The following is an 18,605-nucleotide window of genomic DNA, read 5'->3' on the forward strand; positions in this document are numbered from 1 at the left end:
TGGGTAGTTACATGTATGTGGTATCATGCATGTTATATTTATTAGATTGTAAACTCATCTTATCTTGAGAAGTGTGATGTTATGGTAATATAGCTAGTTACCACCCCACTCTCTTTCTTCATTTATTATCATGCCATGTCACCAAATTTTTTTGGGGTGTGTGATGTTACTACCTATGTTAGGCTGGTCATAGTGGGGAGTAACTTAGACTAGTAACATATGTCATGTTACTAGTCTAGATTACTACCTTCATAGTGGGTAATAAATTATATGTGGTGTCATGCATTGTATCATTTATTATGTTGTAGACTAATCTTGACTTGAGGTGTGTGATGTTATGGTAACATAGCTAGTTACCACCTCACTCTCTTTCTTCATTTATTAGCATGTCATGTTACCAAAATAATTTGAGATATGTGATGTTACTAGCTATGATACTCCCACTATGAGCAGTCTTACTCCCACTATGAGCAGTCTGATATAATATTCAATGGAACTCCCCTACTCTATCCACATCCATAGCTAGATTCAAGACATATTTTCAACTGAACATTTATGGAGGATGGATCAAAACATGGCCTTAAACAAGGCATGCAATCCGGGATAGATACTCTACGAGCTTGTAATAAGGACAATACCACCACTATAAATATTTCCATTAATTAATAGAAAATAACACTGTAGAGAGCCTTTTCCAAATTTATTTCTCTCAACATAAGAAGAAGTGTGGTGATGAATATAAAGAGCGGCGCGATTTTTTTTGAGTGCTAACAAAGCTTCATTCAAATAACATCAGATGTTCGGTTACAATCTAAAGCCGCAGCCTTAGCAACACGATCTATGAAAAAGCTATTCCAGATAGCACCGACACCTAAAACCCGCACATAGGCGCGAATTTTCCCCGTATATATGTTGTCGTTGTCGAGTGAAGAAACTCTGAAACCTTAAAGACAACCCTATATGAAACGGGTGGAAATTGCATGTATCTCTGTTGGATCTGGGCACGTGTATGAAACAAAGCTACTTTCCTCTATTAAGCCTTGTGTTAAAGTTGCATGTATCTTGTTGAAAAATGATACTGTGTGAGACTAACTCTTGATACCTTCAAAAAAATCTTTTGTGAACTATGTATGAAAAGATGTTTGCTCCAGTACAACCCCCTTCCCCCGAACTCAAACACATCAGAGGTTGACATTGCTTCGTACCCCTGCGTAATTAAGTTTATGAAGTGGTATGGAACGATCTCAACCCCTGATGAGTTTGAGTTTGGAGGGGGTTGTACTGGAGCAAGCTGTATATGAAAAATGCATGAATCTCTCATTAACCTTGATACCTTTGAAAAATCTGTGTAAAAATAATTTTTTATATAAAAAGTGTGAATTTGGCTATTTCAAGTTTCAACATGGATCCGAAAAATGAATTTGAAAACCAGGTTAAATCTAAGGTGGACAAAGAAAACAAAACATGAAAATATACATGAAACGTAAGGGTTGCTGCGAAAAAATGAAAGGACACATGAATGAGTATATGAGAGAGGTGGAGGGGCATTTTGAAAAACTAGCAGCATTAATCTTCAAGCAATACACAATGAAAAATATGTCAGAGACATCAACATATTGGGGGATGCTATTTTGAGACAAAGAGTTTGGTATGTGTGGCCGTTCTAGTTTCTTAAGTGGCAAGAAACAATCTATTAGAAGTGAAGGTTTTGATATGAGTATAAGTTGAACTAACTAAAAAAGGGGTGTATTTTAAAATGCTCATATGTTCTGAAATTCTAGGGTTTTGGGTTAATCTTAGAAAACTTCTTACTATGTAGTAATGATTTTAGAGATTATCATCATCTAGTAATTGTTGGTATTCAAGAAAAAAGGCAAGATTTTTCTCCGTCTTTACTTGGGAGATGTAGCTTTTCTTGGTTGTGGGGTTCCTTGTAAGGGATTGTGCGGGGGGTCCTGCCGGGTGTAAATAATGATAATTACGATGTTATACAAACAAAAATTGGTAAATTCCATGTCAGAATGTTAGTTACATACTTACATGTAAGAATGATGAGCCATATGATATTAATGTACTACCTATATACTTCCTTTATCTCAATTCAAGTCAAGGCATGCTATCTTTATTATTATCAAGAAACAAAGTTGTTTCTAGTGATCGATCCGTTTGCTCTCGGCATTCGCCTTTGCGGTCACTTAAGGTCCTTGAATTTCGTGTTCAATCGAGCTGCTAGAATTAACTTGTTGGTGTTTACTCATAGTATGACCAACCCATAGAATTCCAACCTCCTTTGGTCAGAGGTCGATGCAGCACCATTAAATCAACATACAAAATGCAGTTGTGGGGAAAGATATTGTGCATAAAGGGAAATAATTTTGTACTACACGCATGGGTGTATGTGTTTTCGTCACCATCCGTTTTGCTTCGAGGTTCGGATAAAAGAAGTTGAGATAGGGCTATTTTTTCATCTATCACGGCAAGCAGAAGTCTCGAGAAATAAATCGACGATGACGGAACACCATGCGTGTCTACAAAATCCATTTTAGAAAGAAAAAAGATATTTTCACAAGTCTGGCTCGCCGTTAGACTAAGGGATGAAATGTGAAAGAAGACCGTGGATAGATTATTTTTTCCCCGAAAAGGCTATGTTGCATTCCTCCAAACGGCAAACGCGCAAAGGAATTTATCAGTTCTCTTGCTCTCGCGACGTTAGCCAGTTCCACAACTCCACATTACTCTCATGAACCAAGCTGCATCTCACGAGAAGCCACTAGCGAGCATACACAAGGAGCGAGAGCACGCACACGCGCACCGCGCACCCGAGCAGTCTCGCTGGATCTGATGGTGGTTCACTCGCCACTCGCCGTCGTCGCGCTGCCTCGCTTTGCTGGTGCCGGCGGGCGTGGCGGCGTCCGTGCTCCGCGCCGGGGAAGCCGTACAAGGAGAGGGCCCAGTGGTCGCTTACCGTCGCGCCGGCGAGCCGCGGCGCCGCGGAGGGAGAGGCTCGCCGGGGAAGGGAAGGGTGGTGCAGCCGGCCCTGGCCGACGCCGCCGTCGCAGGAGCAGAGACAAGCTTGGGGAGACCGGGAGAAACCTCGCGCTCTTCAGGGTTTGGGCCTAGCGGGCCGGGCCGAGAAAAGAGCCCGCAAGCCCAGCTAGTGCCCAAAGCCCGGTAAGGCGATGGCGTGTCAGGCTGGCACCTTGAAATACTCGCCTCTTGGCGCTCGAGCTCGAAGGTAACCGCCTCAACCAACAGCGCTCGCCTCGCCTCGCCTCTCTTCTTCACCCCCTCGCCAAGAGCTCAAAACCATCACCCCCACCTCTCCCTCCACCTCGCAGCGGCCACCTCCTCTCTCGGCGACCGATCGAGCAGGGCCGGCAGCGACCGATGGAGGAGGTCCAGCTCCTCGACCGGCAGCACGTGTGGCTGCGGAGCGCCGAGCACGGCACCTACCTCCACGCCGACGAGGACGGCCATGGCGTCTCCCTCAGCCGCCGTCGGGCGTCCATGAAGTCCGCGTGGGTGGTGCACCGCTACTACGGGGACCACCTGCACGTGCTCTTCTACAGCGCCGCCTACGGCCGCTACCTCTCCGCCACCGATGCCCCGGCGCCGCGCGGCTGCCGCGGCTTCCGCGTCGAGCAGCGGAACTACGACGAGCTTGAGGATTTGGCCATCAGGTGGCAGCCTCTCAGGGCGAGTACCAGGGACGAGATCGTGCTCCGCCACGTCGTCGCCGCCGGCAGCAACGACTACGGCCTCCTCCGCGCCAACGGGAGGGACCGCCCCTCGAAGAAACACGTCGTCAGCGTCGAGCGCTCCAACAACATCAGCACCATGATGGGGTGGATGGTGGAGCCCATCCCCAGCAGGGAGCGCATCCCTCGCCTTCCACGTCCAACCTTGGTGAGTTTGCCATGCCGGCTTCTCTAGATTCTTCTCGAATTGCTTTCGGGATTCGGCTGGATCGATCGATTGAGCGAATTAGGTTCTTGGATGTCGTTAATCTGCATCTGAATTTAACCGCGGGGATTGCATACTGCGTTACTTTTCATTCGCCTGGGAGCAATCCTTGCTTATGTTCTTGGCTTCTTCAGTTCTTTGTTGCCGCCCCAGTTTTTTTTTTTTTTTTACTTCCTGCGCCTCCGTATTTGTGTTCGCGATCATAAAATTCTGCGCAGTACCCTGCTAGCTTCTTTGATCTCCTGAATATAACCATGCTTCGCAACTCAACGCAGCTCCACCTCCAACTCCCCGCCCTGCTGCCGTCGCGGGTGGTGACGTTCATGGCAGACAGCGAACAGTTTTACGGCAACGACGTCTCCTTCACTTTCAGAGGAAGGTCCGTGTACCGCCTGAGGAACGAGCTGGCCAGACAGCTGGGGATCCCAATGAACGCCTGCAACAACATCGTCCTGTACGTCCGAGCGGGCACATTCGGGCGGTTTACCCCACTCGTCGTCGACGACCTACACCGCAGCAGACAGCCCCTCGTAATCACGGCCGATTCGCCTGGTGAGACACCCTGATATGTACTGGAAATGGCAGATACTATTTGCTGCGTGGCCATGATCTTTTGGTGTTTGCTTTAATTGATTGCTAATCTACATGAGCTTGGAAATCTCATACTGAAACCATTGCAGTCCGGATCTTGTAATCATTAGAACTTGGGGATTATAGTCTGAAAAACAGTTTACTGGAACTGTCGCTGAATTGCCTCAGTTAGGACTTGGGAAATGTATGAATTGTTGTAGTTTGTAGATATGTGTAAAAAAAGTAGCTGAATGTAAACGATAGGTATTTACATTGTGCCTGTTTGATTTATTGGTCTTTCAAATGCTAGAAAGTTGTCCAATGCTGTTGGTTGTTGGGGAAAATCATTTCACAAGTCACTTGTTCATACTCAACCATGATATGGAAATTATTGGTTTTGAAACAACTGTCCTTGGTTCAGACGATTCAGTTTCTCAATTTAATACCCATTTGCTGCTAGTGAAAACTTTGGAGCTTGAAAACCCAAATCAGTCCATTCATCTCAGTTCAGCTTCACAAAGAAGATACTGATTTATATATGATTTAGCGAACTGTAACTATTTTGAATGAATATGAGCAAAATTCAATGCAGCACTACAAGAAAGCTAGTTTCCGCACATTAATATATTTCCAGATTTTATACAGCAGCTGTCTTCTTGATCTTCTTGATGACTTGTTTTAGCTATATTTGGATTATTTATCTGTTGAAACGGTTGCAGTTCATGTGGCATGATGCCTAACTGCTTCAATGATTTCTGCTAATATTGCTTCACTATTTCTGCTAATTCAGCAAACGGCGGGCCGCGATACCCGGATTTCGATGCAGAGTAGAGAAAGACCAGAGCAGGTCTTCTGACTATTGCCTTACAGTTCACCTCTTCAGAAGTGTCGCTGCCTCGGACACTGCGACGTGGGAATCCTTAATTTCTTGGATAGAGATACAGGTTGAGAAAAAACTCTGCGGCTCTTGTGTTGCTAGCGAAACTGATCTGTTCTAGTGACATTGCTTTGACCTCGCGGTTCTAAAGGTTCAGAACCTGTTGGAACAATAATGCAGTGACTTTGGTTTGTTATGGCCACGTTCTTATTCTGGCTAATATTTCATTCCTGTTAGCTGCATTTATCTTGGATGAAACATCTGATGTAGTGGTTCTTGCAGTGAGTTGAGTACTTGAGTTTACCTGTGCCGTAGCTAGTTTCAGTCCAACCAAAGGCATCACCCTTTCTTTCTAATCTTGTTTGTTGGTTATGTGTAACAGCAGCAACCCAGACTTACCATTTTGTGTTGGCCCAGTTTAATTCTCTGATGAGTACTAGAGTGCCAAATTCTGAAGTGGAAAAGATTACCTGAACTCTGGATAGTAATTCTGCCATGAAGGTTGTTCTCAATTTATGCATCCTTCTCCATTCTAGTTTCAGTACAATGAACACTGCATTTTTTTTATAAAAATTCTGGACACTGCTAGTTAGATAGTTGCGAATCTTTGTTCTGAAAATCATAGCCCTGAGGTGGGAGATGTATCCCAATTTGTGTATATCATCCTTGCAACTACTACGAAGTTAGCGAAGGTACGATACACAGATGCAGTTTTCACATAAATTGTATGATGATTGCACATTGAGGAAAAGAAACGAAGCAAAGTCGTTACTCCCTGGTCAACCCTTTTCCTCTTTCTTTGTATTTTATGATCGTGCTACTGGTAATGTTTGTGCTTCCTTTGAACATCAGAAAAATAGCTAAATAATACATTGGTTATATCCTGTATAGTGTGGTTGCATGTGAGTCTCTGTTTGGGCGGTTAAAAGAACAGTAGAATGCAAACATCATCACCATCTAAGGTTTGATTACATATACGTATTAAATACGGAGTACTATCTTATGCTGAAGCTGAGCAACACTTACAAGACAAGGGGAAGGGCTCCATGAATTTAAAGATCCAGAAGCAATCACACCAATGGTGAATGAATTTTTTTTGGGTTTTTTTTTGGAAAGCGTACAGTGAGATCAAACGGACATTTGGTTGTGATACGTTCTCAGTTTTGGCTGTTGTACTGGTGCTCGGTGGTTACCACTGTTAAGAGTGCCTCGCTGAGTTGTAGTGGCATCACACATGTGTTTCTGTTATCAGCTTTGGTTGTTGTACCGGTGAACTCGGTGGTTACACTGCTAAGGAGATGAGAACAATGTAATAGTATATCTGTCTTAAAATATAAGCCTTTTTAGATGAAAAAGTGCATCCGGCTCCTGGGCACTAGTGCTCCTATTAAAAAAAAATCAAAAATCATACATATTTGTTTCAAAAAAATCTAAAAATAAATCTGGACATAGTAAATGACGTAACGTACAAGCGTGTAAAATTTTGATATGAAATTTTGATATTGTAGGCTACATGAAAAAGATAAAATCTATTGAAATTTGGAGATTTGAAATATGCATATCCAGATCCACACGTTTGTCATTTTTGTGTAGCCTAGAATATTTTGTATTTGAAATTTAAATTTTGCACGTTTATGGGATAATCCATTGGCTACACCATGCTTTAAAAAAAATTGAAACGCATAAATGTGATTTTTTAAAATGGCAGGAGCACTGGTGCCCGGGTCTGTCCCTTTTTAGAAGTTTATATTTCTGAATGGAGGTATTTCAGAATGGAGGTAATACTACACTATCTTGTATCGTCAGCCACATTTCTCATGTTTTTTTGATTGTTATTTTTTACCCTTCTATCTATTTTTATTTATTCAGTTTTCTTGTTTTATTTTTTTCCTTTTGCCTTTTCTTAATTTATTTTTTGTTATTAAAATCACGTGAAAGTTTTTTCTATTTATTAAGTGAATACGATTGTTAAAACTAGTGAAAGGATGCTTTCAGTTACCCGAACAATTTTCAAACATATGTATATATTTGTTGGCATTCAAGAAACAAGATTTTTTTATGTATTTATTTCTCTTATACTTCCTTGGTCCCAACATAACTGCTTATAAAAAGTTGAACCTTTATATCCACTACTAGGAAAATACTTATAGGTCCAGTGCTACCACCGGCGCGTCAAACAAGTGGTATGCCGGCGCTATATTACCGTCAGCGCACCACATTTATGCACGCCCATGATGCCCAAATACCACCGGCGGACCATTTTGGTCCTCCGGGGGTAAAAGGTCGCCTAGGTCCCCGCGAAGGCATAGCCATGCCCCCCGCCGGCGGTAAGTGGCGAAAAATTTCCAATAAAAGAAAGTGGCACAAACATTAAAATATAAATCCTCTAAGATGTTCATGTATTATGTGTTCTAGTTGTTAGGAAAATTATCAAACATGAATTTTGGAAAATATTGCAAAATGGCACGTGTTTCGGTAAAATGGCTTTGGATTTTGCATATGACCTTTGATGAAAAAAAAATATGAAAATATATGTATAGAAAAAACTTACATCCGAGTTCAACGGCCTATAGCCGTTCACAGATTTTTAGATTCTTCAAAATCAAACAGGTAGATAGAGTATTTCAAATTTCGATGCAAAAAAATTCCCGAGAATTTTCCTTAATTAATCTGAAAACAACCTTTCTCACACTCTCCTCTTTTTCTTCCCCTTCTCCCTCGTCATCTTCCTCTTATCCACCTTCTTTCCCTCCATCTCTTCCCCTTTCCCTTCCTCTTCCTCATTTCCTCTTCTCTCTTCTCTCTTTCCCCTCTATCCGCTTTCTTCTCTCCCCGCCTCCCTCCCCAATGAGATCTTATCTTCGTCCTGACGGCCGCCACTCAAGCTTGGGGGACAAACTCCTCGTGTAGGTTGTCGTCGCAAGTTGTGGACATGGCAGAGGGGACGGCGACGGGCAAGGCGGCACGCGTCGACGATAGGGGCTAGCGGCGGGCAAGGCGACAACGACGGGTGCACATGGGAGGCAACAACGATGGGAACGATGGGCGGTGACAACGGCGGGCACGCAGGGGCGGCGACAGCGACAAGCTCGAATGGACTTGATCTCTTTTTAGTTCGAACGCATGGTTCTGGATGTAAAAGTGCCCCCACGAGGACTTTTATTTTATTCCCAGTCAACCTATTACCAGCCACCTGGCTGGTGCACCGGTGGTAGTTTTGTATCGCTGGCAGACAAAGCTGGTGCGTCGGTGGTAGTGTGTCACCGCTGGCGGGCGCTGGTGCGCCGGCGATAGCTATTTCTTTTTTTTCTAATAGTGATCATAGCCGGTATCATGCATCCGGCCCCACAAAATGTTGATGTGGATCTGTTGACTGCCAAAACCCACCGGCGGGCAGCGGCCTGTCAACACGGTAGAGCCGGGAAGAGCCTAGAGCTGCGGCTGGCTGAGACCCCTCCGAGCGACGGCCCGCAATGCTCTTCTGGTCACACGCGGCGATGCGAAGTGCAAGGGCGTGCCACCTGACCTATACCTGGTCAGGAAGGTGATGGGGATGCCTCGCTTAGTTTCCTGCATGGCATACACGTAAACATTAAATACGAGCCTCGATCGGCTCTCAGGTTATCCTGTGAATCGGCTCAAAGAGCCGATCCACCCATGATTCGTACGGGGTGCACGAATATATGGTGATCCTGCTTGATCAAGATAAGGCTAATGAGATCTACGACGATTTAGGGTTTTCACCGCATAATCGGATCATCCTACTCCAGGTTGGGCCTCGCGGCCACGCACGGTGATCGTAAGCCGATCCTAAACAAGGCCTAAAAACCAACATGAAGTTGATCCTCGGAACATCCTGTTTAGGACTTACAAACGCCACCCTACGTGCCGCTGGATCCTCCCCCCCTTTGTAAGGCCTAACTATTGCAGATATTAAACTAATCCTTGCAGAACAAGGAGCAATCGTAACGGATCAGATCTACTAAATAATGATCAAGCGGGGTGCCGCCCCCACACCTGAGACAGATGTGAGGGCGGCTAGACATGCAAGGGTTGCACTACGTAAACATGTTATACGAAGAGCTATGCTAACCCTAACACATCTATGATAACTACGTTGCTCGCCATCAAAGATGCTTCAGTACGAGCAACGCATGAACAACGTGGAGCTTGTGCTGCCTAGATCGCAAGATGCGATCTAGGCAGCATGTCGCTTACCTGGTAGAAACCCTCAAGACGAAGGAGTTGGCGATGCGCCGAGATTGGTTTGTTTTGGGTTGAACGTGAGTTGTTGTTTATTCCAGAAACCCTAGATACATATTTATAGTCCAGGGGACTTTCTAATTCAGACGTGCAACTAACCGTGCACGAGTAAAACTCTAACTTCTAACTTAAAATACGATCTAATAAATTACAGATAAATGGGCAATCTAGCCCAACTTCGCATATAAGGCCGATCTTCGTATTCTCTCCATATATAACCTTCAAGCTTATCTTGATCGTGGCCCACCTCCAACTTGGTCGAATTCTGGTGATAACACATGCCCCCCTGGTTTTGGAAATGATATTTCCAAAATCATTATCTTTCGTCGGGTCATGTCGTAGCAGAGCAGAACCATTGCAGCATTTTTCGTCATGATGCCCTGACTTCTCAACTGTTCCACGTGATTTGACCGTTGTCTTTGGGCGCTGCCTCCTCGAAAACTGCTGTGGCATTGAATTTTTTCACCATAGCCCCCTTTTATTTAACTGCTCTGAGCAGTTCGCCACTTCATCATCCTGCTCTGCTCTGGCCATCGGCACCAAAAACCCCCAATCTCCCACAGCCATGTCTTCCTCTTCTTCCTCTTCCTCGTCGGTCTTCCACGACTCCTCCTCCGAGCTTTCCTACGGGTCCTCCTCCTCCCGCGAGACGCCGCCGGACATCCGCGCCCCAGAAGCATGGGACCTGGAGGACCACGCCTCCTCCATCTGGTCCGAAGACGACCAGTCCCTGACCAGCGGGGACGAAGATCTTCAGTTCCTTGCCGTCGGGGAACTGGAGTCGGAAAGCGAGGACGACCAATTCCCCTGGGATGGCTGCCCCACCTCTGAAGAAGAGGAAGAGGAAGACGACGACGACGACGACGACTCCCTCGAGGGGTACCCGCCAGCGAAACGCCTCCGCATGTGGTGGGACGACGACAGCAGCGACGATGAAGACGAAGATGAAGCTCCCGTAGAGGGCTATGGGAGCAGCGACGAAGACCCCATCGGCAGTAGTGCCGATGAGAGTTCCGAGGATGACGACGAAGGAAGCGATGGCCCGTAGATTAGGATCTACTAGTATAGGCCTAGCAGTAGTAGATTGGTCAATAGACCCTTCTTTTGTTCTTCCTTCCTAAGAAATCAGCTCTTTCTTTGTAAGAAATCCCCTTAAGTAATTTCGCTCCCTTGCCGATTGTCGAATGGAGTTGTCGTACAGGGAGCCGATAGCAGAACATCGGCTCATATTGCTGTCTGAGGCCAAGCTGTTGCATAAACAGGCCTAAGTCTCGTCCAAACCATTAGACTGAATCCCTCAGCAATTATTAGGAGATTCGTCTCTTGTATCCCGATTTCTGGCCTTGCTAATCTAAACTTATTTCGCTAAAGTCGATATCAGCGTATCGGCTTTGTTTTCTGAAGTCGATGCCCGTGCATCGGCTGTACTTGCATACTGTTAATCTCCATACGTTTCCTCAAGTCGATGTCTATGCATCGGCTGTGATTTTTTTTTTTACTGGCCGATTCTGAAATCGGCCCCCACATCTTACTGTCCATCATCCCACATGCTTGGGAAATATTTCTTGAGGTGTTGACCATTAACAGCCACTGGGAACTTTTCACCGCTCAACTCCTCCAGCATGTATGCATTACCCTTCAAGGCTTGGACAACTTTGTACGGACCGTGCCAATTAGGAGACCATTTGCCATATGCCTTATCCCTGGTTCCCAATGGCAACACAGCTTCCCACACAAGATCACCAACTTGGAACTCCTTTGGCCTAACCTTTTTGTTGTAAGCACGAGCCACCCTGGCTTTGTTCTCCTTAATCTTCTCCAACGACCAAAGCCTGAGCTCTGTTGCGTCCTCAATAATGTCGCTCATCAAAGCTGCATATTCTTCAGCTGTCAGATCATTCTGAAACGTGACACGTCTTGATCCAGCCGTAATTTCCCAAGGCAATACGGCTTCCTGTCCATAGACAAGCTGGTACGGCGAAGTCTTTATAGCTCCATGGCACGATATGCGGTAGGCCCATAATGCTTCTGATAACTTCTCATGCCAATCCCGAGGGTTCTCGTCAATTTTTCTCTTGATCAGCTTAATCAGACTCTGATTGGACGCCTCGGCCTGCCCGTTAGCTTGAGCATAGTACGGGGATGATCGGATCAGTTTAATCCCTAAGTCATCACAGAACTTCCTGAATTCTTTAGAAGTAAAGACCGAACCTCCATCGGTCGTGATAGTTTGGGGAATCCCAAACCTATGAATGACGTGTTCTTTCACAAACTTGATCACATCCTCTGATTTCACCTTTTTCATAGGGACGGCTTCCACCCACTTGGTGAAGTAATCTGTGATAACCAAAATCCATTCATGTTTTTTACTTGACGCCGGATGGATTTTGCCGATCATATCCATGCCCCACCCCCGAAACGGCCAAGGCTTGATGATGGGGTTCATCGCTGATGCTGGCACCATCTGAATCTTTCCAAACATCTGACACGCTTGGCACCCCTTGTAAAAATTGAAGCAATCTTCAAGCATAGTGGGCCAATAAAACCCTGATCGCCTGATCAACCACTTCATCTTATGAGCCGACTGATGCGTTCCACAGGCGCCTTCATGCACCTCATGTAAGAGCCGATTAGACTCAGTCGGTCCTAGGCACTTGAGTAGCAACCCTTCCAATGTCCTGTAGAACATGTCGTCTCCTATAAGGACATACTTCATGGCTCTGTATCTTACCCGTTTAGGTGCCCCCCGAGCCGAATCTTTTAAATAATCGAAGATCTCGGCTCTCCAATCATTCTGTTCCAGGAGTTGTATCTGAACTTCCAATCCGTCGGCTATCTCTATGTAGCCTGACGCCATTTGTGCAAGATTGTTGGCATCGGTATTTTGGGATCTTGGGATCCAATTAAAGTTGATGTACCGAAACTGTGTCATCAACTCACGGCATTCCACCCAGTATGGGAAAAGCGATTCACTTTCGCAATTATATTCATCCGTGAGCTGGTTAATCACCAACTTTGAGTCTCCAAAGAGCTCTACAGCTTCCGCTCCAGCTTCCAATAGCAATTCCATTCCCTTACGTATTGCCTCATATTCTGCTACGTTGTTGGTGCAAGGGGTAGATAATCTGATGGAGAAGGAGTACTCTGCCCCCCGAGGCGACACGAGCAGAATGCCGATGCCACAACCATCGTCACAAACCGATCCATCGAAGAACATAGCCCATGCACGTATGGATAGTGCTGCTATATCGGTACTGATCCGTTCAGCGATGAGATCGGCCAACGCTTGGCCCTTGACTGCCTTCGCAGGCTGGTACCGGAGATCAAATTCTGACAGCGCAAGCATCCATTTACCGAGTCGGCCTTTCAAAACAGGGGCCGACAACATGTGCTTGACGACGTCTGATTTACAGATGACGATGATCTCTGCTGTCAGAAGGATGTGATGAAGCTTGGTGCAGGTAAAGAACAGGCAGAGGCAAAGTTTCTCGACCTCAGGATATCTTGTCTCCGCGTCCAGCATCCTTCTGCTGAGGTAGAAAACGACTCTCTCAACGCCATCGTAAAGTTGCACCACCACCGAAGCAATGGACGTGTCAGCTACTGACAGGTAGATGTAGAATGGCCTGTCTTGCTGGGGCGGAACTAGCACAGGCGGCGTCGTCAGATATCGCTTAATTTTATCAAACGCCTGTTGCTGTTCTGCCCCCCAGTGAAACTCGTCGTCAGATTTAGTCTTCACCAGCGCCATGAACGGCTCGATTCGTCCTGACAGATTAGAGATGAACCGCCGGACGAAATTGATCTTGCCGATGAGGCGTTGGAGCTCCTTTTTCGTGGTTGGCGGCTGCATGGTACGCACCGCCTCCTGACTTTTCAGGCCGATCTCAATTCCCCGTTCATGAACCAGAAAACCTAGGAATTGACCAGCCGTCACGCCAAAGGCACACTTCTTCGGATTCATTCTCAGCCCGAATTTCCGAGTTCGGTCTAGGACGCGCCGTAGATCGTCCAAATGCCCCTCCATGGAGACCGATTTGACCACCACGTCGTCGATATAGATCTCCACCAACTTGCCGATCAGATCATGAAATATATAATTCATGGCTCGTTGGTACGTTGCACCAGCGTTCTTCAACCCAAAGATCATGACCACGTATTCGAACAAGCCTACCGCCCCTGGTACCCTGAATGCGGTCTTGTGTATATCTTCCGGAGCCATGAAAATCTGGTTATAACCGGCGTTGCCATCCATGAAGCTCAACACCTTGTGGCCAGCAGCGGCGTTTATCAACGTTTCTGCCACGGGCATTGGGTATTCGTCCTTTGGGGTGGCTCTGTTAAGATCTCGGAAATCAATGGCCACGCGCCATCAGCCGTCCTTCTTCTCCACCGGGAGCAAATCTTTGGAGATCCACTCAGCATACCTGCATGGCCTGATGAATCCGGCGGCCAACATTTTCTCGATCTCTTTCTTGACTTCTTCCAGGATTTCGGCCCTCATCTGACGTGCTCGTTGTTGGAACGGCCGAAATCCTTTCTTAAGGGGGAGCCGATGCTCAATGACGCTCCTGTCCAACCCAGGCATCTCCGTGTAATCCCATTGTTGATCGCCAAAACCCACCGGCGGGCAGCGGCCTGTCAACACGGTAGAGCCGGGAAGAGCCTAGAGCTGCGGCTGGCTGAGACCCCTCCGAGCGACGGCCCGCAATGCTCTTCTGGTCACACGCGGCGATGCGAAGTGCAAGGGCGTGCCACCTGACCTATACCTGGTCAGGAAGGTGATGGGGATGCCTCGCTTAGTTCCTGCATGGCATACACGTAAACATTAAATCAGAGCCTCGATCGGCTCTCAGGCTATCCTGTGAATCGGCTCAAAGAGCCGATCCACCCATGATCCGTACGGGGTGCACGAATACCTGGTGATCCTGCTTGATCAAGATAAAGCTAATGAGATCTACGACGATTTAGGGTTTTCACCGCATAATCGGATCATCCTACTCCAGGTTGGGCCTCGCGGCCACGCACGGTGCTCGTAAGCCGATCCTAAACAAGGCCACACAACCAACGTGACGTTGATCATCGGAACATCCTGTTTAGGACTTGCGAACGCCACCCTACGTGCCGCTGGATCCTCCCCCCCTTCGTAAGGCCTAACTATTGCAGATATTAAACTAATCCTTGCGGAGCAAGGAGCAATCGTAACGGATCAGATCTACTAGATGATGAACAAGCAGGGTGCCGCCCCCACGCCTGAGATAGGCGTGAGGGCGGCTAGACATGCGAGGGTTGCACTACGTAAGCATGTTTATACGAAGAGCTATGCTAACCCTAACACATCTATGATAACTACGTTGCCCGCCATCACTGACGCTTGATGCGGGCAACGCATGAACAACGTGGTGCTTGTGCTGCCTAGATCGCAAGATGCGATCTAGGCAGCATGTCGCGTACCTGATTGAAACCCTCGAGACGAAGGAGTTGGCGATGCGCCGAGATTGGTTTGTTTTTGGGGTGAACGTTGTGTTGTTGTTTATTCCATAAACCCTAGATACATATTTATAGTCCAGCGGACTTTCTAACGTGGGAATATCCCACCGTGCGCGATACAAATTCTAAACCTTGATCTAAGATATGACCTACTATAATTAAAGATACACGGGCAAACTAGCCCAAATTCTCCGTGCAAGGCCGCTTCAGAGATCTTCCACGTGTAGTCCTCTAAGCCCATCTCTCTTATGGCCCACCTCTGGATTTGTCCAAAATCTGGTGATAACACATGCCCCCCTGGTTTTGGAAATAATTTTTCCAAAATCATTGTATTTTCCTCTCGAAGGGTCATGTCGTGGCAGGACAGAGCCATTTGCAGCTTCCGTCATCATTATGCCCTGTCCTTTCAGCTTCTGCAAAATTTGACAGCTCTGACATTACCCCTTCGGAAGCGTGATGGCGGTAATTCCCACCAGGTTTCTCATTATTTAACCGTGCCGACTAAATAGTCATCTTTATCCTCTTCCTCTGTTCCAGCCATCGGCACTCCAAAAACAACCCTTCTGCGCACCATGTCCTCTTCTTCCTCTGCCTCGTCGGGACTTTCCTTCGAGTCTTCTTCTCCCGAGCCGATACCAGCACCGAGCCCACAAGAAGTTTATGTGGCCAACATCCATCGCGCCATTGAGGCCGGGGAGGAGTCAGACCATGACTTCTCCATCTGGTCCGAGGACGACCAATCCTCGACGGACGGGGAGAGCGACCTCCGCTTCCTCGCCAACGGGGAATCGGAAGAGAAGAGCGACGACGATCGCTTCTCCTGGGATGACTTCACCTCCCCCGAGGTGAAGGAGGAGGGAGAGGAAGAGGAGGACGACGACGACAGCCTCTCCGACGCGCCGCCAGCCAAGCGCCATTGCCCCTGGTCAGGGAATCTCAGTGATTATGATAGCGACGACGATGACGACGACGTGGAGGACGAGGACAACGAAGGTCCTGCCGGCGGCTGCTACAGCAGCGACGACGAGCTCGCCGGGAGCAGCGCTGACAGCGCTGACGATGGTGACGACGAGGGCAGTGACGGCCCGTAGAATAGGACCTCTAGAATAGGATCAGCAACAGTAGATGGGGCAATGTATCCCCTTAGTACTCCCTTTTGAGAGCAATCAGCTCTTCTATGTAAGAAATCTGGTTTGTCGTTGAAGAACTCCTCCCCAATCTTAATTCTGCCGATTTCTTCTGAGTTTGATTGAGCCGATTCTCTCTTCTGCCGACCCCACCGATCGTCACTTAGCCAATGGCCAACAGGCCGATGACAACGCACCGGTAACTTAATGCCCCATCCCTTTGAGTTCTGGCGGACAACTAGGCAAATCGATGTTCTCACGAGGGAACCAGAATTACTGCCGAAAACGACTTGATCCCGAAGTCGATACCATTGTGTTTTCAGCCTGATGAAATCTCAATCGGCTTCTTAAGAACGGCAAATTCTGCGCCATCAGTTGCCCCCCGAGCCTTTATCAAAGCGAGCATATCAGTGGACTAACCAAATGTGTCGCCATCGGTTTCCAAGTCATGACGCGGAACCAGCCGATCTCAGCAAAATCGGCTCTCCAGAGCAGAGAACCTTCAGGGTGAGCTGCCCCCCGAGCTTCTTCAGTCCACTTTCGCGCTTTGCAAGTCAGATCGGCTCCTCCCCTGTGGTGAATCTGATGCAACCCATCCTTAACCTGATCTGCACATTGCTCGCAAAGAGGAAACCAAAGGTTCTTGAATCGAAGTTATCAAGTCACTCAATTGAGGAGCTCTTCCATTAGAGGCGATGGCCACGTATCTGCATCGGCTAAACTTTGGTGTTGTTTTTTTTTTTTTTTGTTTTTGTTTGGCCGATTTTTCTTAATCGGCCCCCAATGTTCCACCACACGCATGTCTGCACATGTTTATCCGCACATGTTCATCTGACTATATGCCCCCCGAGCCGAATCTGCCAAATGATTGCAGATATCGGCTTTCTGGGTAAGCCAGGGCACTGCACTTGTACGTCGTCTTCGCAAAGATTCATGCTGACTTCCATCTGCCGACGCGGCCGCTGCCCAGTAGATCGTTGCTGACCATAAACAGAATATGTGCAGAAGATAATTTTGGCCGATTGCGGGAATCGGCCTCCACATTGCTCGCTCGATGAAGGTTTTGTAATGTTCCTCCATAAAATTTTTGGGGCCGATCACAAGGATCAGCCTCGCACGGTTTGCTCATTGGTTTAATCTTGCTACTTGGTTAGGCTGGATAAAACCAACCCAACCTCTGACTTGATGCGCTTTTGTCATCCACCTTGAGAGCATCGTATAATCGTGGAGCATTAAGCTCTGTCGGCAAGACGAGCACCATGTTTGTGCCAGCCGATGTTTCATCACCGGCTTTCTTTTGCTTGGGACGCCACTCCATCCTCCGTGGACGACCCTCTTCATTCAGGGCTCGCTGAACCTTTGCAGCCAGATCAGGCCGTGCCTTCCTCAGCGTATGCAAGTATAACCTTTCGGCTTCCTCCAGGTCGCGCAACCGCTGAACCCTGCGTTTCTGTGAACGGCTGAGTCCGTCAGGGCACCACCTTGGATGGTGGTACCTGTCTTCTTCTTCTTCTAGTCCCTCGTCTTCTGAATCCTCAAGATCTGCCCAACGAGGTGACTCAGCGCGTTTGCTTGGTGGTGGGTGAGGCCCTAAGCGCTCAAACACCGACCCGTTGGCTGCCTCCTTCTTCTTCTTGTTGCATTACGGGCAATTGCCGATTGTGGGCAATCGGCTCATTCCTGAATCCCAGCGATGTCCGAAGAAAGGGCAGTCCGGTGTCTGGCGTTGTCATCTTGCTCCCTTGGCCTGTTCGTGGCACGGCGCTCGTGCTCCTCCTCATCGCGATCCTGCCGACGATGTCTTCTGGCTTCTCTAGCCAGACGATCTCCTTCATCATCACAGTTGGACCGTCGGCGTTGGTCATACTGACTCACATATTTGTTGAGGAGGTGATCAGAGAGAGGTCGCTGATATCTTATGTTCTTCACTTCTCCCTCTGTGACGTAGCGCTTGCCATCATGATGGAGCCGATCGCGTGGAGCGGCCTCTTCTGTGTCCTTGCTATGAGAGCAGCTGCCCTCATCTCCATCTTTGCCAGAGTGGTTCCCAGGCCCTACCATGTTGATGCTGAACGTGGGACCTGGCTGGCAGCCCTCGGGGTAGATGACTTCTACCATGTTAACGGCGGGGAAGGGCTGGGTGTCTACCTTCATGGCGTACTGGTTGAAAATTAAACGCCCCTTCTCTATCGCCGCTTGGATGTGCTGACGCCACACCACTGCGGTCGTTGGTGGCATGGGAAAGCGAGTTGTGGAATTTGCAAGACGGCTTCCGTTTAGCTCTTGCGCCGTAGGGAACTTGAGACCTTCGAGGA

General features: G+C 47.5%; 1 protein-coding gene across 1 annotated transcript; it reads left to right on the forward strand.

The window, feature by feature from the left end:
- Positions 1-2,705: 2,705 nt before the first annotated feature.
- On the forward strand, positions 2,706-5,713 carry LOC127320728 (uncharacterized). The gene is made up of 4 exons (XM_051349839.2): positions 2,706-3,235; positions 3,339-3,906; positions 4,239-4,515; positions 5,324-5,713. Exons 1-4 carry the CDS (start codon positions 3,180-3,182, stop codon positions 5,362-5,364), a joined length of 942 nt encoding a protein of 313 aa, XP_051205799.1. The 5' UTR covers positions 2,706-3,179; the 3' UTR covers positions 5,365-5,713.
- The last annotated feature ends 12,892 nt before the right edge of the window (positions 5,714-18,605 follow it).

The sequence above is a fragment of the Lolium perenne genome, chromosome 1, assembly GCF_019359855.2.
Source record: "Lolium perenne isolate Kyuss_39 chromosome 1, Kyuss_2.0, whole genome shotgun sequence".
NCBI classification, from domain to species: domain Eukaryota; kingdom Viridiplantae; phylum Streptophyta; class Magnoliopsida; order Poales; family Poaceae; genus Lolium; species Lolium perenne.

Coding starts and splice junctions, on each gene's coding strand:
- LOC127320728 (XM_051349839.2), top strand. CDS start 3,180: ATGGCGTGTCAGGCTGGCACCTTGAAATACTCGCCTCTTGGCGCTCGA. Junction 3,236..3,338: donor CTTGGCGCTCGAGCTCGAAG/GTAACCGCCTCA, acceptor TCCACCTCGCAG/CGGCCACCTCCTCTCTCGGC. Junction 3,907..4,238: donor GCCTTCCACGTCCAACCTTG/GTGAGTTTGCCA, acceptor AACTCAACGCAG/CTCCACCTCCAACTCCCCGC.